The following is a 26,804-nucleotide window of genomic DNA, read 5'->3' as shown; positions in this document are numbered from 1 at the left end:
TGAGCGCTCGGCGGAGGGGGCACTGTCACGCTGGAGGTGTCACCGAGGCTGTTTGCTGCAGTCACATGGAGGAGTTTCAGACAAGAATATCCCCACGGCACATCTCAGGGTAGCACAGGAGAAGGGGAAGCCCTGGGTGTCTGCCCCAGAGCTGCATTCACAGCCAAGGAAAGGCCCAAGGTCAGGGATCAGGGATTAAGGAGGGCTGTCAGTGCCACAGGCCAACACACACCCTTTGCTTTACAATGGGGAATTCAAGGGCACTCCTTATGGTGGTCTAATGGGTTATCTGGAGCAGGGTTGTTTTATTTTTGCCATCTACAATGCCTCATCTGTGTCTAGCCCAACAAAAAGAGTCCTGGGAGCAGGGAAGATGTGAGTGTGATACACAGCCACATAACAAGCAGACCTTGAACATTGCTGCCTGAGGGCAATTCCAGGAATCCTCTGCTGTAGCTCCTGCATTCTGGCAGTCGGGATGCCTGCTGCTGCTGTCTCCTGGGCTTTCATGAAATGCATTAGTGCCCGAGTGGGTGGGTAGGGGGTTTTCCACCCTCCCTGCCCCTCTAACACGGGTTCTGGTTTTTGCAGGGTGGGACAGGGGAGGGAGGCTCCAAGATGCCCCGAGGAGAGCCAGGGGTGAGGGTTTATCTCCCTGGCAAGGCTCGGGGCAGCCCCTCCATGGGGCTCTGTCCCTCCGGGCTGCCCGCACGGAGCCGGGAGATGCCGCGGGGCTCGGAGCTGCCGACGGGGACGGGGCTGCTCCTCACGTCCCGCTCCCGCTGTCACTGCAGCTTTCCCCGATGGCTGAACCTGACTGGCAGAACGCTTTCCCGGAGGAGAAGGGGCTCCTCGTGCCGCGTTAGCCGTGGATGTGTCACGGCAGCGGTGACAGTGCCGCGCCGTGAGGACGGGATGCGGAGGTGGGAGGATGCTGCGCTCACATCAGGGAGCTGATCCAGCCGAGAGCTCGCTCTGGAAAGAATTGCTGTTTTTCAAACAAACCGGTTGGATCCAGCTGGTTGTGGGACCCACCCAGAGATAACGCTGGGGAGAGCAGCTGGGGCTGGGCTGATGCTACTGCAGGGAGAGAACCCCAGACTGGTCTGGGATGGAAAGGGCCCCAAAGCCCACCCAGTCCTAAACCCTGCCATGGCAGGGACACCTTCCACTGTCCCAGGTGCTCCCAGCCCTGTCCAGCCTGGCCTTGGGCACTGCCAGGGATGCAGGGGCAGCCCCAGCTGCTCTGGGCACCTGTGCCAGGGCCTGAGACCCTCCCAGGGAAGGATTTCTTCCCAATATCCCACGTAGCCCTGCCCTCTGGCAATCTGCCCCTTCCTTCCACAGCCCCCACCCCTGCACCAGCAGTTATTCGATCCACAGTCACCCAATCTAGGTAGAAACTGCTCTCTCTTTTTATTTTTTTATTTTAACGCTGGAGTAGTTTTCTGCAGATGTTCCCTGGGCGAGCGAGCTGTGGGATGTGGGTTGGTGAGTGAGGGAGAATGTGCTAATGTGTGGTCAAGGACGGCTCAGGGGTGGGAGTGTGGGATGAGGGCAGCCACAGCTCTGTGGGGAGGATGTGTGGGCCCAGCCCTGCCGAGGCTGGCAGCAGGGCTGCCTGTGGCCAGGGCTCTGTCCTGTGCTGCTGGATCCCCTCACCGTGTCCAGCTGGGGGTGAGACAGCCCAGCTGCTCGGAACAATAAATCAAAGCAGGCAAACGTGGCAGGGATTACAGAGGGATGCAAGCTGTTGCATCCACAGGCAGGAGGATGTGCGAGTCTGGGGTGTTTGTTTGCTTATTTTTCCCTTCAGTGATAAACGTTCTCAGGAATGTGGTGGGATTCGTGGGGTGTCTCTGCAGGGCCATGAGCTGGGCTCAATGACTGCTGTTTTTCAGGATATTCTATGGCATTCTTTTGCAGTTTGGATGCACAATCCCAGGGAAATGGGGCTGGAAGATGTCCATGGCTGTTCCTCCCCAGTCCTGCTGCCCTGCTCCCACATTTGGAGCTCAAACACAATGAATGTCTCCTGCTGAATGCAGCCAGAAAAAGGGGAGAAGATTCCTCACTGCCTGCCCGAGGCCTCAGTTCCAGTGGTATGTGTGGCAGAGCTTTGTATGGCCTCGATTCTGTCCTCATCAGAAAATGACAGTCTGAGCATCATCATTTTCTGTGGCACTGGAAAAGTGCTGAAAAAAATTCAATTTCGAGCCCCAGATATTTGCAGCCTCTAAGGCAGTGTCCTATAAATCTAGTTACAGGTTCTTCTCTATTAGCAGTAAGTGCTGGAGCACTTTTAAATATGAACAATGGTGATGGAGAAGGATAAAACCAAAATAGTGCTCCCGTGGCTTTGTGCAGGGTAGAATTAGGGAGCATAATCCAAATAATAACATCTCATGCTTTTATGGGTGCATATGGCGTAAATGACAGCTCATTAAACTTTATATCCTGCCTACAAGATAAGCATGTAATTAGTATTACATCCTTTTTTATAATTAGGAGGCCTCATCCAAAAAAATGTGGCTCACAAGCCATATTTGAAGGCGGTGACTCAGCCTGAATTAGGCTGTGTTGTGAGGATGGAGGGAATCGTGCTTTAGAGGGCTGAAAAACAGGGACAAAAGGTTGAGCCGGTGTCAGGCTCCTGTGCCTGCACCCACCCGCTGCAAAACACAGGCGGATGAAGTTTTTAACACCAGGAGTGGCCGGAGCCGGTGCTGCCAGCCCAGCTTAGGGCCGGACCGAGCTCCGGGAGCGCTGGCCCGGTGCCGGTCACGGCTGAGCTGACAGCAGTGAATGCTCGGGGCCAGCGAGTGGGGCTCGCCTTGCCCGGGGCGGCTGAGCGGGGATCGCAGCCCTCGGGGACTGTCCGCAGGTGTGGCTGTTGGTCACAGCCCGAGGGGACAGGTCAGAGCTCCAGGGACAGGTCAGGGCCCGGGGGGACAGGTCACAGCTTCACAGCCCCGGGGACAGATCACCGCCGGCATCCCTGCGGCTCCGGCCCGGGGCTTGGGGCCCTCCTCTCCCGCCTGGGTGCCGGCTCTGGTGCCGGGTTTATTTTGGGGTGTGCCCAGCCCGGGGGATGGCGCTGGCGGTGCCGGTGTGTCCCCTTGTTCCGGATCAGCTCTCGGCCCCGCGGGGAGCAGCAGCTGCCGTGTGCCCGCTCCGGGGAGCTCCCGGCCGGCAAGGAGGCGGCTGCTGGCCCGGGCCGCATTCCTGGCGTGCTCCTCAAGGCTGTGCGGAGAAGGCACCGGGGCTGTGTGTGCGGCGACAGCCATCGGCTGGGGAAGCGGTGACGGCATCCATCCTCTATGGAGGGAAGCGGTGACAGCACCGGGGCCGATGCTTTCGGGGACACGGTGCAGGGACAGGGCCCTACAGCTCCTGCCGCAGCCCGTCCACATCCAGCCCTTCCAGGAGATTACGGCCTCATTCTCTCAGATCACACCACTAAGCCCGGGCGATAATCTCCCGCACAGATGTGCGATGATGGGAGCAGAAACGCGCGAGCCGCCTCCCGGCCGGGCGCAGGGCGGGCCGGAGGGGCGCTCCCGCAGGCCGGGCGCGGGTTTCCCCGCGGCGGGGCCGGGCCGGGTCACGGGGAGCGGGACGGGAGCGGGGCAGGGCCGCGGGGAGCGGGGCAGGGCAGGGCCGGGCCCGCCCCGGGCAGAGGCGGCTCCGCAGCGGCGGCTCCGGCCCAGGTGCGGGAGCGGCGGGGAGGGCACGGCCCCGCCCCGCCCCGGCAGCTGATTGGTCGAGCGGGCGAAGAGGGCGGGGATAAGCGGCGATGACGGGCGCCCATTGGCCGGCAGCTTGAGGGGCGTGGCTCGGGCGGGCCCGGCCCGGGCGGGGCCCCAGCGCGGCCGCAGCGGCTCCGCCCCCGCGCGGCTCCGCTCCCGCCGCTCCCCGGCCCCGCTCCCGGCTCGGCTCGGCTCGGCCTGGCTCGGCACCGCGCTCCCGCCGCCCGCCCGCACCGGCGGCCGCGCGCCTCGCCCCGAAAGCCCTTCCGTTCTGCATCTTCCCCGGATTTTTGCGCGCTCGCCCCCGCCGTGCCGGGCAGCATGGGGCTGCCGGCGCTGGAGTTCAGCGAGTGCTGCCTGGACAGTCCGCAGTTCCGGGAGCGGCTGCGCTTCCACGAGGCCGAGCTGGAGAGGACCAACAAGTTCATCAAGGAGCTCATCAAGGACGGGAAGTCGCTCGTCGCCGCCCTCAAGAGTAAGTGCGGGGCTGGGGGCGGCCCTGCGGGACCCCGCGCCCCCCGCCCGGCCCCGGCCCTGCCCGCCCGCCGAGCCCCGCCCGGCCCGCGCTGCCCCCGCACGGGGCTGCTCCATCCGGGACCACCCGAGCCCCCCCTGCGGCCGGGCCCGGGGCCGTGCCTGCTCCCGCTCCTGGTCCGGTCCAGCGGGACGCGCGCGGTGCCCGGGATGTGCCGGCCGTGGTCCATGGGCACAGCGCAGTCCTGGTTCTGGTCCATCAGCACAAGCACGGCCTTGCCCCGGTCCGTCCAGGCATGTGTGCTCCATCAGGGCGCATCCATCGGGACGTGCGGCGTTCCGGCCCTGCTCCATCGGGATGTGCGTGGCCGCCGTCCCTTGGCACGTGTGTGGTTCTGGTTCTGGTCCTGCCCTAGCCGGTCCCGGTCCGCGGCCCTCGGGGGTCGCATCCTTTGGGGGCGGTTTTTGGGGCCATGGGTTGGTGCCTGGTGCCCCTCTCCCGGTTGGCCTCTGTCCCGTGTCCGCCCAGGGTGGGGATGCCCGGAGTCCCCGGGCTGACCCCTCCAGGGCCATTCCTGGCTGTGACCAGGGGACCCCTCCAGGGCTGTTCTCTGTCTCCAGGGGAAGCGGAGGTGGCTGCCGAGCTGCAAACCGGGTGGGAGGGGGATGCAGCGGTGCAGCTGTGGCTCCGGGGCTGGGGACACCCTCACCTGTGGCTGGCAGCGTCCCGCTCCTCCCCGATGCCCGGGCTGGGCTGCTCGTGTCCCCACGGCCGGGGCTGGGGACATCTTTACATGGCTGCCAGCGTTGGCTGGGCTGTGCCCTCGGGTGCTGTGCTGAGTGCTGTGCTCCCCAAGCTGTGTTTCTGCTGTTCCCTCATGGGGTCATTGGGCTTTGCTCTGCTTTTGAGTTTATTTCACCCAAATCACAGGGCGTTTCTCTATCCAGGTGTGCCAGTACCCAGCACGCTGGCAGCACACGTGGTCACCAGGCTGTGCCAGGGGCACGTCACAGACACAGGTGCCATGGAGCCCCTGCAGCATCACCTGCCGTGAGCCAGCCTGGCCGGGGTCACCCCGGGGTGCAGGGGCAGGTGAAGCATTCCCAGCACCCTGTGCATTCCCAGAAGGGCTGGTTCTGCTCCCTCCCCTCTGGTCTCACAGCGAGCCCCATGGGTGTAGCTCCTCTGTGCTGAAGTAGCAGCTGGTAACATCTGGCTTACAGGGACTCCCATTGTACCAATTCTTGGCATTTGGGGTTAAAAGAATCTCAAACCCGACAGCTGTGGGTGCATTTACGGTTCTGCAGGTCTGGGCTGCGTTCTGCTGTGGAGCTTTTGCTGAAGGCAGCAGTGCCTGGCCCTGCCTGTAGCATTCATTTTACCCCAGAATAAATCATGCAGCGCTGCTCTTCACAGAAATACATTTTGGGAGTGAGCTGCTGAGTCCTGAGATGTCTCTGGCTTACTCAGTTAGCTTGCAGCAGGTGCTGGCTGGGGTGCTGGCTGTGCTCTGGCCCTGGGCACGCTGTGTGCAGGGTTTTGGGGTGTGCTGTGAGCCCCTCTGGGCTCCTGTCCCCTGGCTGTGGCCGTGGCTGTGCTGCACGGGCAGGAAGAGTGCTGCTGGCCTCTGGAGATAAGGATGTTTTTATGGCTGAATTGTTTTGTAGCTCCTATTGAATGTGTTCCTGGATTAGCCCTTAATTCCTGCACAGGGCTGGGGGAGTTCCAGTGGTGCCCAGGCTGCAGGGACAGCAAGAATGCTGATTGTGCTGCAGGGTAAATCAGTGCCTGCCCTGCCTGCCCTGTGCCACCTCCCTGGCACGTGTGGCACCGAGGTGGCCCCGGGGGCTCTGGGGGAGGCTTTGGGCCGTGTGGGGCAGGGAGGCTGGGAAGGGGTGTCCCCTCCCTGGCTGGGATGCTCTGGGCCCTCTGTGCATCCTCCTCCTGCTCTAGGGGTGACTTTGGGGGCTGTGATGGCTCCGACTGATCCCTGCTGCTGGGTGGGATCTGGGCTGGCTGTCCCCACCTGTGTCACCCTCAGTGTGACAGCTCCAAGGTCTGGTGTGTTGTGTGAGCCCTTCCAGCCCATCCCAGTGTGCAGCTGCAGGGTGAGGAGCTGCTGTGCTGCCTGTGGCTGGCTGCTGTATCTGTGTCACTGCTGCAGGGGCTGGCATGTCACCCCCTGAGCCAGTGCCCATCTGGGGCCATTCCTGACTGTCACCAGGGACTTGCTTTTCTAAGCCAGCTTTTATTTTCCAGTGTGTTTCCAGGTGGTTTTGGTTTGTGTCCCCATGGCTGGGCATGGTGGCCTTGTCTCGCTGTCATTGTCCCCATGCTGCTCCTCAGCTGCTGCTGTGCCTCGTGGCTGTGGAGCTGGGCAGGCTGGGGGAGCAGACCCAGGCTCAGGACTGTGAGTGAGTGAGTGAGGGGCTCTGGGGGTCTCTGGGCCCTGGGGCAGTGCCTGCCTGCAGCCAGAGTTACGTGAGGGCTTGGCCATATCCTCTCTCCTTTTCCTTCCTCTTGCCTCTTTGGCTGAACGTTTCACATCCTCTTTGTGTGCGGGCAGGCGTGGGGACAGCGTGTAACTGTGGGGCTGCTGGGTGGGCAGTGAGGGCAGGAGGATGAGGAGGATGAGGAGGGAGGAAGAGCCCTCTGCAGAGCTGGGCAGAGCAAGGCACGGGCGTGCAGGGATGGTGAGACTGGAGTGAGGACATGAACAAAGTCTCTGCCAGGCTTTGCTGAAAGGGCTGCTCTGCCCTGCTTTTGCCCTCAGTGTAGGTACAGAGAGAAACAGGAATGATTCACAGCACTTTCTCCTTCCCTGAGAAGAAAGAATAAATTCAGAAGGTTGAAAATGATCCTCATTTGCTGAAGGGCTGGTCCTGCTAAATATCCTCAGATGCCAAGGGCATCTCTGGAGTGTGTGTGTGTGTCTGTGTGTACATAAATGCTGTTGGATCTTTTTCCCCCAGCGAGTTTCTGTGCCTGTTTCCATTGTCTCCCTTTGCTGCTTGGCTGGTATTCAGTGACCTGGTTTTCAGCAAAACGTGTCCCTCTTCCTCCCTGATCCACCATCCATAAATTATTCAGAAAGTTTTGCAGATGCAGAGACTTCAAGTGTGACATAAATAATGAACTGGAAGCCTGGATGCCGTGAAACTCGTTCTCCATCCAGCACAGGGGCTGTGCTGGCCGTCAGGAGCAGGGATGCTGGAGGATTTCATCCCTTTGCATGTCCCTGTGCCCGTGTGAGGGCAGGCAGGCTGGTCCCTGTGCTGGCACGGAGGGAGCTGAGCCTGGGCACCCAGAGGTGTGCCCAGTTTGCTTTGGGAAGCCAGCAGCACACCTGGGGATGGAGGATGTGGGGCTGCAGGGCTGCCAGCCACTGCCTCCCCTGTGCTGTGGCACAGGGCTGAGCCTGGCACCCTCCTCTTCCTCCTCCTCCTCCCTGTGCTGCTGGGCACCATGTCCCGGTGGCCATGGGGCTCTTGTCCCCTTCAGGCCCTGCCTGCAGCCTGGTGCCCTGCCACGTTTCTGCTGCTTTGTTTTCCTTTTCCAACTCGCAGGCACTAATTTGAAGCCACCAAAGCTGTCCCCGCCCTGGCTGCTGCCCTGCTCCCACGGCACAAGCTGCAATTTGTGTGCTGGGGCGGCTCTGAGAGCCCCCTCCCCACAGGGCACACGGGCTGGGTCCCAGTGGGGCTGTGCCATGCCCTGGGCTCCCACGGGAAGGGCACAGCTGGGCTGGTTTGGGGTTCTGGGTCACTTTTCTGGCCAGGTCACTGCAGGGCTCAGCAAGGAGGGACAGGACTGAGGGGTGATGCTGGGCTGGACCTGGGTCCTGCAGTGCCTGGGAACCCCTCTGGCCCCACTGGGGCACATGCTGGGCACTGCCCCACAGGTGCCATGCCAGCTCTGCCCCCACCAGCGTGTCCCCTGTGGCTGTGGGGAGCAGCTGAGGTTTGCTGTCACAGAGGTGTGCTGTCCCTTCTGTCTGTGCCTGCAGGGTGTGACTTTAATGAGCTGCCCCCTGTGTGCCTGCACTGTCCTGTGCTGCCCCATGGCAATGGCAGCCGGGCTTTTTGCAGCTCTGGGTGTTTCCTGGGACACATCCTGCTCTGGTGCAGCTCTAAACGTGCAGTGGGCTGCTGGGCTGGTTCCTGGTGGTGCTGTTGGTGCTCCAGACTCAGGGATGTGCTTGCTCACGGGTTCTGTTCCCCATCTCTGCAGCTGCTTGGTGACACTGAGCCTTTATGGGGTGTCTGTGCCCCTGGCTGTGGGGTGGCAGTGCCTGTCCTGGATGGAGCTGCCCCTGGATCTGCAGCAGAAGCGAAAGTGAAACTTTTGCCCAGTGTTTACTCAATTCAATTGACACAAACAAGGCTTGGGCTTCGATAAGGAAACTGTCGGGGATTGCCCCCTTTGTCACTTTGTCATTGTTTTTGCATCCTGCTCCCCACGCCCTGGTTCAGCTCACTGGTCCCCCTGGCTGGGTGGGCACAGGGCAGGTGGAGCACAGGCTGCTGTGACCCTGCAGGGACAAAGCCCTGGCTGTGCTGAGATGGTCCCAGCCTGGGGCTGCTTTGTGACCTGCTGCCATCTGGGGTGTCAGGCCCTCCTGCCCCAGGTGTTTGGTGCTGGGGAGAAGGAATCCAAAGCCCACTTTATGTTATTTTCATCATTCTTGCTGTTCTGGTCCCTGAAGAAAACAGTCACAGCCCAAACCTTCTCACAGCACCTTGGTGCAGAGGGATTAAGGTGCACAGGTTTAGGTCTGGCCTTTCCAGGAGCTGCCCTGTTTGTGCAGGTGCAAACCTGGGTGCCCAGAGCTGTGCTCCTGCCCAGGCAGGAGAGCGCTGGGTTCTGCAGGCTCCAGTTTGGAGGAGAAGGAGCCCTGTGCTTGCTGGAGGGTGCAGAACCAGCAGTGAGCACCTGGCTGGGTTACCCTGACCGCTGGCACTCGTCCTGCTCGGGTTGTGCTGTGAGAGATGGTGCTGGGGCAGCCCAGGTGTGTCACCTGTGCCTGCCCAGGGCTGAGCCTGGCACCCTCCTGTCCTGCCCAGCCTCCCTGTGTCTGCCCAGCGCCTTCCCTTGCCACAGGGAGGGTTTCCTGGAGCGTCCATGCCTTTCCAAGGAGCCCATTCCATGCCTGGATGGGCAGGGGAGAGTCCCTTCCTGCCCCCCTGGGCTCTCCCTCTGCCTTGCAAACCGCAGGGAAAGCACGTGGCTTTGGGTTTGGCTGCTAAAATGATTGACTTTGATTTTTTCCTGCTTTGTTCCCCCAGCTGAGGTGTAATGAGTAACAAGGCTCTCCTTGCCAGGGTGCCTTTCTCCCTCTTCATTCCTGTAGGAAATGGTGTAGGGAATACTTGGGGCTGTGGAGGAGGGACATGGTTATGGCTCAGCCAGTCCTGCACCAGCAGAGCCAGAGGCACCAAGGACTTCTCTCTCCTCCTTTGCATGACTTGTGTGGCTTGTGCAGCCACATCTTTAATAACTTGTCTGGGATTTTATTCAAACGAGGGACAGGACAGGTGATAATAGTGTGCTTCAGTTTGAGCACAAGCTGATCCTCCTCTTCCTCCCCAGTGGAAATCAGCAGCAGGAGCATATTCCCGCTTGGGAGGTGCTTCTGGTGATGGTGGGTCTGCACTGGGAGCCCTGGAGGGACCAGCAGGGCTGGCAGGGCTGGCTCCAGGGGGCTGCACACTTGTCCCACTGGGCAGGGCTGGCTCCAAAGGGGTGCACACTTATCTCACCTGGCTCTGCTGAGTGTCAGAGGGAGCTCTCTGTGCTGGATGCTGCAGTGGTTCCCTGTGTGCACTGCCGTGGCTGTGGTCCATGCAGGAGGATCCTCACACCCAGGAATGCTCCCTGTATCCCCAGGGAACCTTCCCCATCTCTCAGGCACGACCCCACAGTGCTGGCAGGTTTGGGGACTGCTGCAGGGAGCCAGGGAGGGCAGGGTGGGCTCCTGGGCTCCTGCAGGAGGCACTGGGTGGGTGCTGTGGGATGTGGGGCTGGGTCTGGCTGTCAGCAGCACTGACAGAGCCCCATGAGCACCTGGGCTGGGTGTGCAGGAGAGGCTGTTCATGATTCCATCTTTCACATTGTGCTGACAGAGGGCTCGTTAACAGGGCTGGGAGATCTCTGTAACGGGGAGCGTGCCACAGAGCACCTCTGGGCATGTGTCCCCATAGCTGGGGTGGGGACAGAGCCTGAAGGAGCTGCAGGGCCTGTGCTGAGCTCTGTGCCATGCCAGGCTAAACCCAGCCCTTTGGGATGGCAGGGGCTGGCCTGGGACAGAGGGCAGCTCTGAGGGGCAGGGGCTGGCACTGCCAGAGCTGGAGGAGGCTGAGAGTGCCCACCTGTGTGCAGGGAGGGACTCTGGCCAGGTTGGATGTCCCTGTGTGACCAGGAGTCACCCACAAGCTGTGCCCTGCTCGTGCCTCCAGCATGGAGCAGATGTGCCTGATTTGGGTCAGAAGGCTGTTTTCCCAGGGCTGCAGATGTGCTGGCACAGCCTGAATCATCTCTCTGCATTTGTGTCTGCAGTGCTGCCAGACCCAGAGGTGTGTGGCATCACCTGTGTGCCCTGGACATGGGCTGGGAGGGGTGGGCTCTTCAGGTTTCCCCTTTTCCCTTTGCTTTGCTGTAGCAGCTCGCAGTGACGTTGGGAATCTGAGTGAGGAGATGCTGTTCCCATGGTTGCTGTGGAGGCTGGGAGGTGCCTGCTGTCCCTGTGCTGTCCCTGTGCTCTGTGCAGGCTGGCACACAGTGCCTGCTGTCTCTGTGCTGTCCCTGTGCCCTTTGCAGGCTGGCACACCTGGTGCTTCCCTGGCTGATTCAGTACCAGGGATGGCATGGGGCAAGGTGGTTCTGCCCTTGCTGTGTGCCAGACCCTCCCTGGCTGGCACAGGGGGACCCCCAGCCCCTTTGTTAGCACCCTAAAATCAGGGTGTGCTTCTCCCTGAAGGGCAGGGCTGCTCAGGGGTTGGCATTCCTGCACGTGGCAGGGGGGCTTCAGTCACCCACCATGCCTGGGGGCAGCAGTGGTGCCAGTGGTGCCAAACAAGCCCTGTGGTTCTGGTTTGGGCATTCTGGGCCCTTTGCAGCATCCAGCAGTGGGACAGACAGGGGACAGTGGTGGGACAGGCTGTGCCAGGCATCCCTGGCTGGTTTGGGTTACTTCATCCCCCCTTTTCCTGGCTGTGATGAGTCGCTGTAGCGTGACCGTGGTGGGTGGGAGGGAGGGGAGGCAGAGCGAGGGGGAGCTCGTAGGAACCTGCACAGCTTGGAACCTGCACAGCTTGTTCACTGTGCTGTGAATCATCCCCTCCTCCTCCCCCGGGCACGCCAGCGGCTGTCACCGCCGGGGACGGGTGTTTTCCATGGCTGCCTGGGACAGGGGTGCTCTCCTGGGACAGGGGTGCTTTCCTTTCTTCCTGGGACAGGGATGTTTTCTCTGTGTTCCTGCGACAGGGATGCTCTCCCTGTCTGCCTGGGACAGGGATGTTTTCCTGGGACAGGGATGTTTTCTCTGTTTTCGTGGCACACTCCCTACACCAAAGGTGTTTCCACCTGCTCTGTGCAAGTGCTGGTGGCCCTGGGCCCGTGGGCTCTGACAAGGGCAGATCTTTAGGGCATCACCCTGGCTGTTCATGGCAAGGATGTTCATGGCAAGGATGGTCTCCATCACCCTGGCTGTTCATGGCAAGGATGTTCTCGGCAAGGATGGTCTCCATCACCCTGGCTGTTCATGGCAAGGATGGTCTCCATCACCCTGGATGTTCATGGCAAGGATGTTCTCCAGCGTGGCTTGGAGGAGCTGGGAATTGGCTCCCCTGCCTTGGCTCCCAGCGGGAGCTGGGGGGTCCTGGCATGCCAGGGTGCAGGGGATGTGCTCTGTGCCATGGGGACCATGAGGGAAGGGGATGCTCTGTGCTGTGGGGACTGAGGGGGAAGGGGATGCTGTGCCGTGGTGCCAGGCAGGTTTCCAGCACAGCAGCCCCCAGACCATCTGGCCCTGGCATGGAGCGGTGGGCACAGCGTGGGGACCAGGGACAGCCCAGGGCTGGGGCTGCCTGCTCAGCCTTCCTCACCTGCTCAGCCTTCCTCGCCTGCTCAGCCTTCCCTCCCTGCCTCCCCAGCCCTCCCTGCAGCCTCAGGCAGGGCTGGGAGCAGCCTGGCACAGTGGAAGGTGTCCCTGCCCATGGCAGGGGTGGAATGGGATGAGCTTTGAGGTCTCTCCCAGCCCAGACCAGTCTGGCATTCCATGATCCACAATGGGGGAGGTGTGAGGGCTCTCTGGGCCAAATGACCTGTAAAAAGAGCTGGTGTGTGCCTTTTCCTCTCACTGCTACATTGTCCCTGTGCTGGATTTTCATTCTTTTTCTCGCTGAAGCAGCGTCTGGCCAGAGCGATGCCCTCGCTGAGTGCTGGTTGCTAAGCAATGTTTTACAAAATCCCAACCATTGCAGAGCAGAGCTTTGGGTGTCTCTCCCATGGATTCCAGGGGAAAGCCCAGGTTAAAGGCAGTGATTTCTTCCTGGAAAGGGTGGTCACATGCTGGCACAGGCTGCCCAGGGCAGTGGTGGAGTCACCATCCTGCAGGGGTTTTACAGGTGACGACAATGGTGATTGTTGGCTTTGGCAGTGCTGGGGGAACAGCAGGATGTGAGAATCTTGGAGGGCTTTTCCCACCTAAACTGTTCCACGGTTCTGTGCTACACCCTGGGCTGTGCATCCCTGTCCTCACCCTGCGTGCCTCCCTAGGCTCCACTAGAGATTCAATTTATATTTCTCTTTTCCTGCCCAAGCAGGAAAAATTGACTCACTGGCCACTGATGTTCCTGCGAGCACAGTGGGATTTTTCCTGTTCTTGCAGCTGAGGTGGAGGAGCACCGGCGACAAAAGGATTTCCGCAGCCTCCTTGGGAGGAGGAGGAGGAGGAGGAAGGAGGTTGAGCAGAGCAGTTCTGAGGAGCTGACCCTGCTCCCTGCCCTGGCTCTGGGATGGGGACAGGGGACAGGGAGGCACTGCCCCGTGCCATGGCCAGACTGGGAGGTGCCTGCAGGGTCTCCTGTCCCCCCTGCCCACAGGGACAGGGTGCTGGTCCCCTCCCCACCTGGGGCACAGGGGTCTCTGACCCATCATCCCCTGGGCACCCCAATGCTTTGGTCCTGCCCCTTGGGAAATCAAGGGAGCTCCCTGTGGCCCACCTATTAGCTAATTAGATGTAATAACTCACTAATCCAGAAGCAGGGCCAGTGCCTGAGGCAATCTGCTCTGGTCTGGCAGGGGCTCTGCCTCAGCCCCCCCTGCCAGACCCCCTTCTGCTCCACTAATGGGCATTGCCTGGGTCAGGAGCAAATTTCTTCTGGATTAGTGTCCTCTAAATCGATTAGCTGTCTCGGGCAGGGCGTTCTGTCCTAATGAAATGTGATTCCAGGCTCCAGTCGATGAAATATTGTGGTGACAAGGGTAAAGTCATCTGCAGCCTTCCTGTGGGTCGTGCCAGGCTTTGGAGAGGAATCACAGAGATACACCATGATTGAGGGTGGAAATGACCTCCAGGATTATCAAGTCCAGCCTGTGAGCCATCAGTGTCTTGTCAAGCAGCCCAGAGCACAGGGTGCCACAGCCAGTCCTTCCTTGGGCACCTCCAGCCATGGGGGCTCCACCACCTCCCTGGGCAGCCCCTTGCCATGGCTGACCATTCTCTCCAGGAGGAAATTTCTCCTGATGCCAACCTGAACCTCTCCTGGCGCTTGGAGGAGAAGCTGCAGTTACTGGAGCAGTGCTGTGCTGGTAGGGACTGACCTGCACTCCCAGTGAGGGAACTGGGGGCCATGGGGAGCTGTGAGTAAAACAGGAACACCTTTACTCACAGGTGTAAGGCTGGAGGCGTTTACATGACCGGCCTGGGGTGGTGGGGCAGTGTGCAGGTGGAGGGAAATGGGATATTCAGAACCCTGGTTTTGGGAGCAGCAGTCAGGGATTGGGGTTTGAAGGTCAGCACTCGGTGCAGTGGCACAGCTGTGCTCAGCAGCTCTGACATCTCTCTCTGAGCCAGCACTGTGCCCAAATCCCTGGCCTGGCTGGGACACAGGGATGGATTTTCACTGCAGCTTCCTCACATTGTGTGCTGGTGCAGCCGGCTGCCCGTGGAAATGCCAGCCAGGGTGGGAATTTTCCATTTCATTACCATGTCCCTGATGTTTTCCAGGCACTTAGGCTGTTGCCTGTGTTTGCTGTTTGGATGCATCCCTGCTCTGGGTTGCAGTGGTGAATATTGACACTTGATTTCATTCAGAGCCTGTGCCTGCTCCCACCTGAGCTGCTGTGGCTCTGGTGCCTGGCTCCCTGCCTGCCAGACTCTGTGCTGCAGGTTGGGACAGGCCGGGGGTTCTGCCATCAAACAACACCAGGATGTGAGCAAAAATAAGCACAGGGAGAAGTGCCAGACATGGGAGCTGGGTGGGGAAGTGGAGAAATCCCGTTTCATTTAGTTTTGCTGCTGAGTGCACGAAACGCTCCGTGTCCAGCTCAGAGCTGGGGGTGGCACCCGGGGGATGCTGCCCTGTGCTGGGTGGGCTGAGCCCCTCCAGGAGCTGCAGGCAGTGATGCTCTGGGGCTGTGGGAGGGCTGGGATGTGCCATGTTCGTGCAGAGCACCAGGAAACCCCCTGGGCAGGGCTCTGCTCAGTGCTGGGGGCTCTGCTGATCCATGTGCTGGATCTCTGCATGGTGATGGTCAGCCTGGGCGCTGCCTGCCAGGGTGCTGCTTTGGGCCCCTTGTCTTCCAGGGCCATGCTGGGCTGTGGAGGGGCTGCCAGGGTTGCCAGGAGGGCTCTGGCATGCCCGTGTTTCTCTGAGCCCTGTGCCCCTTGCTGGGAGTGAGGACTCGCTGGGCTGTGCCTCCTGCAGCTGCAGACATCTGTCTGCTCAGGCTCTCCAGGAATGGGAAGCCTTTCCAGGGTCCTTTACATCATTCCTGGGTTTTGTTTGCTGCGTGTCCTGGCTGCAGGCAGGGCAGGCTGTGCTGCCTGGCACCTGTGGTGCACACACCAGAGCTCCTGGGCACTGCAGCTGCCATCAGTGCCCTTCATCCCACCTGGCATCTGCACCTCTGTCCACTCCCCACAGTGGTGTCTGAGTCAGGAGCTGCTGCAGCTCGTTAAAATAACCTGATTAATGTAGAGCAGGGGCACTCTGGGCTGGCCCTGCTGCAGGATGGCACACTGGGCACTCTGGGCTGGCCCTGCTGGTCCTTCTGCCTTCATTTCCCTTGGCTCTCCAGTGCCATCCATCAGGAATCTTGGGAAGCTTTGCAGAAGCGTCCTGGCCTGGCAAAGCTGCCATACAAGTGTGAGCATTATTGATTTGGGGGTGCCCGGGGTGCTGGGCTGGTGGGCAGCAGGGATAATTTTAGCTGTGCAGCCAGGCAGCCCTTCCAAGGGACAGCTTTGTTTTTCAGGATGTGCAGAACCTTTATCTGTTAAAAACCCTGTGAAACTCTCCATGTCCTGAGCGTGTTGCTGAGCTCTGATGTGCTGCTGGAGCCTGTCAATGGTGCCATTCAGCACACACAGGGCTCTGTGTCCCCGTGCCCAGCGCTGCCATACGGGGCCAGCTGAGCCTGGGGTCCGGGCAGACGGGGATGCTGGGCTGGCAGCAGTGCCCAGCGCTGCCCTGGGCTGGCAGCAGTGCCCAGGGGAGTGGCAGCAGTGCCCAGCAGTGCCCAGGGGAGTGGCAGCAGTGCCCAGCGCTGCCCTGGGCTGGCAGCAGTGCCCAGCGCTGCCCTGGGCTGGCAGCAGTGCCCAGGGGAGTGGCAGCAGTGCCCAGCGCTGCCCTGGGCTGGCAGCAGTGCCCAGGGGAGTGGCAGCAGTGCCCAGCAGTGCCCAGGGGAGTGGCAGCAGTGCCCAGCAGTGCCCAGGGGAGTGGCAGCAGTGCCCAGCGCTGCCCTGGGCTGGCAGCAATGCCCAGCACTCCCCTGGCTGCAGGGCACAGCTGGGCACCTCCTGGACCTGCCCTCCTGGGGCATCCTGGACAGAGCTTTGGGTTATTTTGTGTTTTAGCACATCTGAGCAGTTTTGGGCTGTCTGCTCGAGGTGTGCTGTGTAGGAATGTGTGCTGGTGAACTTGGTGAAAATGAAGTGCTGGGGTTTGGTCTCCATGGGTGTGAGGCTGTGTGTGTGTGGGAAAAGGTACCAAAATGGGCTCTGGGGGCTGTGGGACCACTCTCCCTGCCTTGGGGGTTCTGCCTTTGGTGGCTGTGCCCATGGCCCTGCTCCTTGGGGTCACCCTGCTGTCCTTGGCACCCCCTAACCTCCATCTGTGCCAAGCTGTGGCAGCCTCTCCACGGGCTGTTGTGCAGAACACGATGGCAGAAGCTGTGCTGGAGGTGGGGTGGGCTCTGCCCATCTGGTTTTATGTATTTGCTCATGATGATTCAGAGGGGGAACCTGCCAGCAGCTGCCAGCCCATCCTCAATCACTGATTAACTCCAACCACCTGGTGGAGAAGTTGTTAAATGAACAGATCAGTGCTAATTCTGCACGGAGGTGACGCTGGGGCTGGGCCAGGCCGGCGTCTCACGGGAGCAGGGCTTTGCTGACCTTGCTATGAAGCTCAGAGAGGGAATTTAAACCTTCTGCAGCAAGCGAAGCGTTTGTGATGCTGCCCTGACGCTGGTGCTGACCCCACTGGGGCTGGGGCTGGCTGGGTGGAACTGCAAACTGGCAGCTGCAAACGCTGCTCTCAGGCACCGGGTTCTCGTTGCACGAGGTTCTCATTGCTGGATTCCTGCAGGAACCACGGGCCCCGGCTGGGTGGGTGTCCCGTGCTGAGTGCTCCGAGCATCCCTGGCCTTTCCCAGCTCTGACCCTGCCCAGAGCCCCTCCCTGGGCTGCAGGAGGGCAGAGTGAGCCCAGAGGGGTGCTGTGCTGAGCCCCGGCTGGCTGTGGGCGCAGACACCACGCTGCTGCTTGGTGAGCAGCCTCAGGAGGCAGGCTGTACTGCGGTGCTGCTTACAGTGGCTGCTCCCTGGATTACCCGTGCTGGCTGGCCCCTGGGAGCTGGGAGGTGCTGTGTCTGCTCCCTGCAGCCAAAGGAGGGCTGAGCCCCCAGGTGTGCCCTGCTTTTGGGGCACAGGGGCTGCTGCTGGGGCTGGCATTGTCCTCCTGTCCCTCTCCAGGGCTGGCAGGGACAGACAGACAGCCCGAGCTGCTGTTCTGCTGCTCTTTGCTGGGGGGGAAGGAAGGGGCAGGAGTCTCAGTTCCTGTTGTCCACTTGAGCAGTAAATACAGGCTATTAAGCAGTTTTCTTTGCAGGAAGTGTAGAAATCCTGCTCCGTGTGAGCCCAGAGCCCCAGCAGCATCCTCTGCTCCCCCTCTGTGGCACATTAACCCTTGACGGCCACACTCGGCAGCAGGCTTGTCTCTAGCCTGAGCCACCCCTGCTGCTGCTGGCCCTGTCCTGAGGCAGAGCTTTGTGCTGTTTGTGCAGCAGAGTGGCTGCAGAGCCCCTGTCCCCTCTGAGCCCCTCACTGTGCCCTGGCTGCCCTGAGCTTCCCACCACGGCACCGGGCAGCAGCGCCAGGCAGGGGGATGTTTGTCTCCCTGACAAATCAAACCCACCTCAGTTTGATGGGCTCTGGTTCCTGCCTGGTGTTTTGGGGTGCTGGCTGCAGACCTGGCTCAGTGGGGTCACCCCAGGGTGCTGCATTCGTGGAGGAGGGGTGGGAAACCAGGACACAATCCTTCTACAAATGGCCTTTTTCAGTAGTTCCAAATTCCTTTGGAAGAGGCTTTTCATGTCAGAAGCAACCACTTCAGTTTAACTTTTGTGGTAACAGCAGCCACTTCCCAGAAAGTCTGAGCTGAGGAGGAGGAGGGACACAGGAGCACGGGGGGCTCCCTTGCTGCTGATCCTTGCGGGATTCCTGGGGCTGGAGAATTCCCTTCAGGCAGGTGCAGTGTGTGCCTGGGATGGAATTCAGGCAGCAATTCCCTGGCTGCAGAGGGAGGGGGACAGCGGGGAGCAGGGACAGCCACAGGGGTGATCTGGGTATCTGAGGCTGCCTCCAGGACAGGCTGCTGCCCTCTGACCTGCTGGGAGCTGCCCCTGCTCCTGCTGTCCCTGGGGTGGGTGTGCAGGGTGCAGTGGAAGGGGGGGGTACATCACTTTTAACAGAGCATTTATTTCAGATCCCTGGTTGCTGGAGCTGTGCAGGTGGGCCTGTGTGTGCCAGTTTGCTGTCAAGGGCACTTTCCTGAGGGGATTGTCCCATCCTCACCAGCCCAGGTGGGAAAGGGGAGCCATGGAGGTGATGGTGATGATGATGATGAGACCTGCAGCCTGAGCTGGTTGTGTTGCTCAGGCAGAAGGGTTTTTCAGGCTTTTTGGGTGGCTTTCCCTGATGCTGTGGTTGGCTGATCAAGACAGCAGAGAACTTGGGAGGAACACTTGCCAGCTCCTGCTGTGACTCATGTGCAGGGTCTGGGTGTTCTGCTCGTGCCTCAGAGGAAGCAGCAGATTCTGTTGAGCCTTTGCAGGGTTTTGGGGTTGCTTGTTCACAGCCCTGGGGAAGAACAACCCAGAGGATTGTCAGGGGGGTGCCCTGCTCTCCCTGTGCCTTCCTGCTTCCCCTGCAGGGCTGCTGTCCCAAAATGCAGCTGAGGGGTCCTGGAGGGGATGCTGGGCATGGGTGCCCCTCTCTCATTTTCTGGCTGATCCTGCTGCTAATTTTATCCTTTATCACTGTCACTGCAGGAGTTATCTCCCTCTGCCCCTGCCTATTTATAAACACCATTGCTGTCAGTGCTGCTGCCTCCAGAGGCTTCCTGGCTTTGCTGTGGCTCCTGCCTGGTCCCAGAGCCCTGAGCTGCTCCTCACTCTCAGGTGGAGCAGAGGGTGACCCTGGAGAGGTGACTGTGGAGAAGGTGACATTGGAGAGGGCAGGACAGGCCTGTCCCTGGCTGGGGAGCTCAGTCCCCCAGGTGTCCATCCATCCCTGTGCTGCAGGAGCCTCTCCAGCTCTGGCGTCCTGCCCAGGGCTGTCCCAGTGCCCTTTGCTCAGCCCTGTGCTGAGCTGGAGCAAACCCTCCCACCCTCCTGAGTCCCTCTTCTCAATCCTGCCCAGGAGCACTGGGGAAGCTTCCCCAAAACACGTGTCCTGTTTCTGTGGGTGCCAGTGGAGGCTGCTGGCAGCTCCAGGCACAGGAACGGTGTAAAAGCTGTAAATCCATGCTTGTTCCATCCTCCAGGGAGTAAAGTGCAAATCCTGCTATGTGTGAGCCCTCTCCTCCTCAAGCCCCCTCTGTACTTTTCCACTGGGAAGGCTCCCAGGATTTCCCTGTCCCTGCCTGCCTTGGCTGGGTGATTTCCTGCTGCCTTAGGAAGCACTTGTGTGGAGGCAGCTGGGACTGAACCAGGCAGGATTAACCCCAGGCTGTCAGCAGCAATGCTGGGAAAACAGCTTTGATGCTTGGAGAAAGTTGCCAGCTCCCTTATCCCATGGGGAAAGCAAAACACTGGGACTCTGCTGTGGTTATCTCTTGGCTGTGGTGCCTGAGAGGAGGAAATGGCCTTTGCGTGCACACACATTTTCCACCGGTGCTGGAAAAGGGAAAAACCCTGGAATTTTGGGTTTTGGGTGAAGAAATGCATGGGGGAGGGAGCACTGTGAGTTCCTCACACGGGCAGGGCTGCAGCCACACGGTGCCTTCGGTGGCCCCAGGACTGTCTGTGTGTGCCAGGTTAGCAGGGCTGGCCTGAAAAGCCAATCCTGGATGCACTCAGGTCACTGTGAGTAAGAACTTAATAGGATGCAGATCTCAGAGGGAATCTGCAGCTCGGGAAGCACCAAAGCTCTGTGCTGCTGCCTTCCCTGATGCCAGGGGCATGGCAGAGGGGCCATCTCCTGGGGGCAGTGTCCCCGTGTGTCACTGTGCCCCGTGGCTCTGGGGTGGCTCTTTGGCTGTTCTGAAGTGCCGTCTCCTGTGGGGTATTTGGGGGTGCTGAAGGGACCCCACAGAGCATCCCTGGTGTGGGTGCAGCAGGGCAGCGCTCTGGGGCTCCCCTGCTGGCAGGGGTCCCTCTGTGGGTGTTTCCTGGCTGGGATCATGCCTGTATCCTGCTGCTGGGGCCCTTTCCCGTTGGTGATGTCCCTGTGTCCCTGCTCCCACAGACCTGTCGGCCGCCAAGCGCAAGTTCGCCGATTCCCTCAACGAGTTCAAGTTCCGCTGCATTGGTGACGCCGAGACCGACGATGAGATCTGCATAGGTGAGTCCTGCTGATCTGCATAGGTGAGTCCTGCTGCTCCTGGAGCCAGCCCCGAGCAGGGCACTGAGGGAAACGCACCAGGACACCCAGGGAATTGTCTGGGTGCCCTCTGGAATTGCCTCATTCCCCCTGGTTCCAGGAGCACAGCCTTTCCCAGGGAATCACCTGTTGCCTCTTGGCCTAAATCTGTCCCTGCCAGATGGGAAAGGGAGAAGATTGCCTGTGTCTGGAACCACCTCAGTTAGCTGGATGCTTTGCACTGGAGAGGAGCATCTGGAGGTGGTTGTGGCTGGATACACTGCGAGGGGCTGTGCTCTGAGGCAGAGGAGCAGCCGAGTCACACAGGGGGGAATCAGCAGTGCTGAGCCTGGCAAGGCTCTCTGAGCTCAGCCTGGCTCTGCCTGAGCTTCTCCTGGCACAGGGCAGTGGCTTCAGCCTCTTCCCTCTCTCCTCCTGCTCCTGCCCCAGCTGAACTTTTAGAGCTTATTGTGCACATCGTCTGGAGCCAGGAGAGCAAAGAAGCTTTAGCCCTGATTTAACTTTGCTTGTTTATTGGTGCCCAGTCTCTCAGCAGAAATAGCTCCTCATCCAGGTCTCCCTGTGCTGGGGAGCTGCCCCTGGTGTGCTGGGCATGGCTGGAGGCCAGTGCTGTGCTGTGGGGCTGGTTGGTGACTTGGGCAGAGCAGGTTTGAGTGAGATGTTGCTGTCTGGAGGAGGAAGCCTGGTCCTGGGGATGCTCTGCTCCCAGCTGTAGGCAGCAGGAGCCTTTATAGGGAAAGAGCAAGGCTAATAAAAACCCCAACCTCCCCACCCAAAACACAGACAGACAGAACCCCTCTGTGCAGTTCCTTTCTTTGAGAACTGAGTGTTACATGCTGCCTGTGTCCCTTCCAGCCAAGTCCCTGCAGGAGTTTGCCACGGTGCTGCGGAACCTGGAGGACGAGCGGATGCGCATGGTACGGCCCCAGCTGGCCTGGGAGCAGGGGTGGTGGCACCTGGGGCACCGTGGTGACTGTGACTGCTGCCCCTGTGCTCCTTCCCTCACCTGGGGTGGAGCTGCAGGGGAGGGCAGAGGAAGGAGAGGGTGGCTTGGTGGGGAAACGCTTGGAAAGCATCAGGAATGGAGTCTCGCTGTTGGAGAGCAGCTTGCACTGCTGCTGGGGGGTCACAGGTGTGCAGAGACAGAGGGGTGAAGCCTGGGAGTGCCTGGGCTGTGGGAGGGTTCCCATGGAGCAGGGGAGCTGAGCTGTGCCTGTCTTTGCCCCAGATTGAGAACGCCAGCGAGGTGCTGATCACGCCGCTGGAGAAGTTCCGCAAGGAGCAGATCGGGGCTGCCAAGGTAACCCAGGCACTGCCCCCGAGCTGGGCAGGAGCTGGCACTCTGCAGGGTGGGCTCGGGCATGGCAGGGGGCAGTGGCTGCTCTGGGATGGGCACGGGGTGATCTGGTTCCTGGGGAGTGCCTCAGTGTTCCGAGTTCACCCACAGCCAAACAACTGCCCAGGGCAAAAACCGCATGCTAACCAAAGTGAACTTTTCTCCTTACTCCAAGGAACAATTAGGATTGTTTGGAGGGGCTCACGTTCTCCCGAGTCCCCCAGGCTGCCCTCCCCAGCCCAAGGATGGCTGGGGGCTGCAGGGGAACTCGGACGCTGCTGGCAGGACGGGGAAGCGCCGCTGTGGCTGAGGGCGGCCGTGAGACAGCCTGGCCCCCCCTTCCTTTCCTGCCTTTGTTCTGAAATGAAAACCACTGTCTGTGGCTCCCCTGTCGTTATAACAACCTGCTGCTGCCTGCAAGCAGCTCATGCCAGCTCCCAGGGCTGCGTTTGCATGGCAGCAGTGCCCAGTGCAGCTGGAAACAAGCACAGAGAGGAGTCCTGTAAAACACACCTGCTTACCTGCTGAGCACACCTGCTTATGAACACAGAGAGGGGTCCTGCAGAACACACCTGCTGGCATGGATTGGGCTCTGGCATTGGGCTGGCCAGGCTGGGACAGGGCTGCAAAGGAAAGTGAAGTTGGTGTCCTTAATGCTGCTGCCCCAAACAGCCGAGGTGCTGTGTCATTGTCCCAGGTCACACAGAGGAGAAGCTCTTGAAGGGGTGGCAGGGTGGGATGTGGAATTGTGACCAGGTTCTGCTTAGAAAGCACTTTCCTCGCTCTGTTGCTTTTGGAGCTGGATCTGGATGTTTTAGCAAGCCCTGGGCCCCAGGAGCAGAGGAGGGGTTCCCTCAAGCCCTGGGGTTTGGCAGCACAAGCTGCTTTCCTGTAGCTGCTGATGCTGGCAGATAAAGGCAGCCTCACCTGCTTCCAGCTGCTGCCCCCAGGTCCTGTCTCATGGTAGCTCCCACCTGGCCCTGCCATCCTGCCCAGTGCCACAGGGATGCTGCTCTGGCACCCTTGTGTTCAGTGTCACACTTCCTGTCCTGTTCTGTAGGATGCCAAAAAGAAATACGACAAGGAGACTGAGAAATACTGTGGTGTCCTAGAAAAGCACTTGAACTTGTCTTCCAAGAAGAAAGAATCCCAGCTTCAGGAGGTGAGAGTGACCTCTGAGTTTCCATGTCTGGCTGTGACTGGGGAGTTTACACACTGTTTATAACCATGGTTCTCCTGGCTGTAAACTCATTTTTTCCCTCATTCTGGCTGCGGGTGCTGGGTTTTCCCCTTTTCCTGTAATGAAAGGATATGGAGTTTTCTTGGTGAGTAAATCAGAGAGATCCCAAAATGGATAGCAATCAAAAAGGAGAGAGGGTTTATAATTAAAGAGTGTAACAGAAAGGAACTGGTTCTGCTGCAGGCTTCCCATGTGCCAGCACAAATCATGGATGTCTGGTCTCCTTCTCTGCAAGTGGCTGCTCTGCTCTGTGCTCCAGGGGAGGAGGGAGCAGGCTTAGTGCCTTAAACCCTTTAGGAGCCATCAGTGATTCAGGACGTGGTTAGGTGTGGTGACAAGTGCTCCCACTGGATGAGTATGCTGAGTTTTCAATCACTCCTTTCAAGTCTGGAATTCCTAGTGCTGGCCCAGGGTGGGTTGGTCCTGCAGGGTGTGTGTCCTTGCCCTTGGGCATGGTGCTGGTGTGCTGCCAGTCCCTTACTGGGGGCACTGGTGGGCTCCTGTACCCAGGTGGTGGGACCGTGCCCAGCAGAGCAGAAACACCTGGGGCACAGGTGGTCATCCTCCAGCAAATCAGGGCTGAGGAGGGCTCAGCATCTGGGCAGGTGTGCCTGCAAGCCAGCCTTGTCCTTGGGGTGTGTAAATAACACCCATGTGTGTAAATAATACCCATGTGTCCCAGGGAATGGTGGCCTTTAAATGAGCCCTGGTTTAGCTTGTGTTTGAGATGCTGATATGGGGCAGGGAGCAGAAGGAATTCTGGCTGGGGAGGGAATGATCCTGAGATCCACTCGTGGCTGTCAGAGGTGTGATCTGTGCCCTGGACAGAGCGTGGCCCTGGGGGCTGCCTGGAGGTGCCAAATGGGGTGCAGAGTGGGATATGTGTGGGATTCTGTTCGGGATTCAGTTGGGGATGTGTGCGGGATTCAGTTTGGGATTCGGTTTGGTATTCGGTTCAAGATGTGTTTGGGATTCTGTTTGGGATTCAGCACGAGATGTGTGCGGGATCAGTTTGGGATTCTGTTCAGGATTCTGTTTGGGATGTGTTTGAGATTCAGTTTGGGATTCAGCTGGGGGTGTGTGCTGGATCAGTTTGGGATTCAGCATGGGATGTGTGCGGGGTAAGTCCGGGATTCTGTTTGGGGTTCAGTTTGGGATTCAGCACGGGATGTGTGCAGGATCAGTGCGGGATTCAGCTCGGGATGTGTAGGGCATCAGCGCAGGATTCAGTTTGGGAACTCTTTGGGATTCTGTTCGGGATTCAGCTGGGGCTGTGTGCGGGGTCAGTGCGGGATGCTGGGCCCGTGCCGGTGCGCTGGAGCAGCGCCGCCTGCTGGTGCCATCTGGTGGCATCTCCCACCCGGGCCTGGCTCGGGCCGCTGCCGGGCAGGCAGGAGGAGCCCGCTGGAAGCAGCTCCAGCTCAGGGGCCGGCTCCTGTTCCCCCGTGCCCGGGAAGTGTCCGTGGTTTGTGTGGCTCAGACCCCCGAGGAGGGCTTACCTTAGAAGGAGGATTCGGTGTGGAGCTGTGAACTGTGGATGTGGCATCCCTGGCGAGCGGGGTGCTACATACAGAAAAGGGAGAGTTGCCTTTTCTTGTCAGGTTCACAGATTTCCAGAAAAGGGAGAGTTGCCTTTTCTTGTCAAGTTTACGGATTTCCAGAAAAGGGAGAGTTTCCTTTTCTTGTCAGGTTCACAGATTTCCAGAAAAGGGAGAGTTGCCTTTTCTTGTCAAGTTCACAGTGATTTCCATTTTTCTCACCTCTACTGCATGTTTTGTTCCCAGCTGTTGGGGAGGTGAGAACGTGAGTCACGCACCCGTTTTCCTCAGCTGAAGGCAGAGCTTGCTCATGTGGATGAGGTTTATGTGTGTTCCTGTGCCATCTGTCCAGCTGGGCCTGGGGCTGGAGCTGGGTTTGCTGTGCCTGGGGGTGCTCCCATCAGGGCCAGCTGTGCTCTGGTCCTTCCTGAGCTCTGTTTCCTCTGCACCCCCTGCAGGCAGACAGCCAGGTGGACCTGGTTCGGCAGCACTTCTACGAGGTGTCCCTGGAATATGTCTTCAAGGTGCAGGAGGTCCAGGAGAGGAAGATGTTTGAGTTTGTGGAACCTGTAAGTGAGCTCTGTGTCTGGCTCAGCCTGCCCAAAACTGGGGGGCTGTGGTGAAACGGGGTCATGGGGAGCCTGGGCAGGGCCAGGGGGTCCAGCCTCACCCCACAGCCCCTCCACCCTGGGGGGCTGCAGGGCCCCCTCCCCTCAGCACTGGTGGCCCTGGGTGCAGCTCTGGGTCTGCACTGACCATCTCCGTTTGCTTTTCCCCAATGCAGCTGCTGGCCTTTCTGCAGGGGCTCTTCACGTTCTACCACCACGGCTACGAGCTTGCAAAGGACTTCAGTGACTTCAAGACAGAGCTGACAATCAGCATCCAGAATGTGAGTGTGCCCAGGGTGTGAGTGTGCCCGGGGTGTCCCTGTGCCCATCTCTGTCTGTGTCTCCAGAGCCACCTCACCTTCTGGTGTATTTTAATCACAGAATCCCAGGCTGGTTTGGGTTGGAAGGGACCTTAAAGCTCATTCAGTGCCACCCCTGCCATGGCAGGGACACCTCCCACTGTCCCAGGCTGCTCCAGCCCCAGTGTCCAACCTGGCCTTGGGCACTGCCAGGGATGCAGGGGCAGCCCCAGCTGCTCTGGGCACCTGTGCCAGGGCCTCACACCCTCACAGGAAAGAATTTTTTCCTAATATCCAATCCAAATCTCTCCTCTTTGAGTTTAAATCCATTTCCCATGTCCTATCACTATTGACCCATGTAAAAAATCACTCTCCCTCTTTTTGTAAGCCCCCTTATAGTTCTGGCAGGCCTTGCCAATTGTTGTAATATTTTTGCTTTAGCTTGAATTCAGGCCCAGGAAGCAAACCTGCCCTGTGGCTGCCCCTGGGCTCCCCACAGGGCTGTATGCCCCATCCCCACCCCATGTCCTGCAGAGCCAGGCTCAGGTCCCTGCACTGGAGAACACATTCCTGTTTTAATTTGCAGACAAGAAACCGCTTTGAAGGAACAAGGTCAGAGGTTGAAGCTTTGATGAAGAAGATGAAGGAGAATCCCCACGAGCACAAAAACATCAGCCCCTTCACCATGGAGGGCTATCTCTACGTGCAGGAGAAGCGTAGGTGCAGGGCTGGGGGCCTGGGGGTGCAGCCTGGGCAGGGGGACGGGGGCACAAAGGCTGATCCAGCAGGCACAGAGCCCTGGCAGTGGGGATGGGGCAGCCAGGGAGAATCCTGCCGGCATTCTGTTAGGTACAGGAGCCTGGCACGTGAGATGATGGTCAGACACAGCAGGGTCTGATGGTGGGGGCGCTGGAACTGTGCTGGGCATGGAGCCTGGCACGTGAAATGATGGTCAAACACAGCAGGGTCTGATGGGAGGGCACTGGAACTGCTCTGGGCATGAACCCTGTGCTTGCTCTGCAGGTCACTTTGGGACTTCCTGGGTGAAGCATTACTGCACCTACCAGAGGGAATCCAAGCGCATCACCATGGTGCCCTTTGACCAGAAATCAGGAGGGAAAGGGGTGAGTGAGGGCTGGGAGCAGGAGGGAAAGGGGTGAGTGGGTAGCAGGGCTGTGTCCCAGTGCTCCAGGGCTGTGTCCCAGTGCTCCCAGGGCCGTGTCCCAGTGCTCC

General features: G+C 59.7%; 1 protein-coding gene across 3 annotated transcripts in view; it reads left to right on the top strand.

Annotated features, from left to right (window-relative positions):
• The first annotated feature begins 3,912 nt into the window (after positions 1–3,912).
• ARHGAP26 (Rho GTPase activating protein 26) overlaps positions 3,913–26,804 on the top strand; it is a 99,397-nt gene continuing 76,505 nt past the window's right edge. For all 3 annotated transcript variants that reach the window (XM_064724611.1, XM_064724609.1, XM_064724610.1), the window contains exons 1-9: positions 3,913–4,224; positions 20,416–20,511; positions 21,406–21,467; positions 21,779–21,850; positions 22,947–23,048; positions 25,123–25,233; positions 25,449–25,553; positions 26,158–26,287; positions 26,595–26,695. In XM_064724611.1, coding sequence (XP_064580681.1) covers positions 4,071–4,224; positions 20,416–20,511; positions 21,406–21,467; positions 21,779–21,850; positions 22,947–23,048; positions 25,123–25,233; positions 25,449–25,553; positions 26,158–26,287; positions 26,595–26,695 — 933 coding nt within the window. In that variant the 5' untranslated portion in view covers positions 3,913–4,070. The remainder of the gene's footprint in view (positions 4,225–20,415; positions 20,512–21,405; positions 21,468–21,778; positions 21,851–22,946; positions 23,049–25,122; positions 25,234–25,448; positions 25,554–26,157; positions 26,288–26,594; positions 26,696–26,804) is intronic.

Source organism: Zonotrichia leucophrys, chromosome 13 (genome assembly GCF_028769735.1).
Source record: "Zonotrichia leucophrys gambelii isolate GWCS_2022_RI chromosome 13, RI_Zleu_2.0, whole genome shotgun sequence".
Taxonomy (NCBI): Eukaryota; Metazoa; Chordata; class Aves; order Passeriformes; family Passerellidae; genus Zonotrichia; species Zonotrichia leucophrys.
The sequence above is the reverse complement of the archived record's forward strand: the minus strand, read 5'-3'. Positions and strand labels throughout refer to the sequence as shown.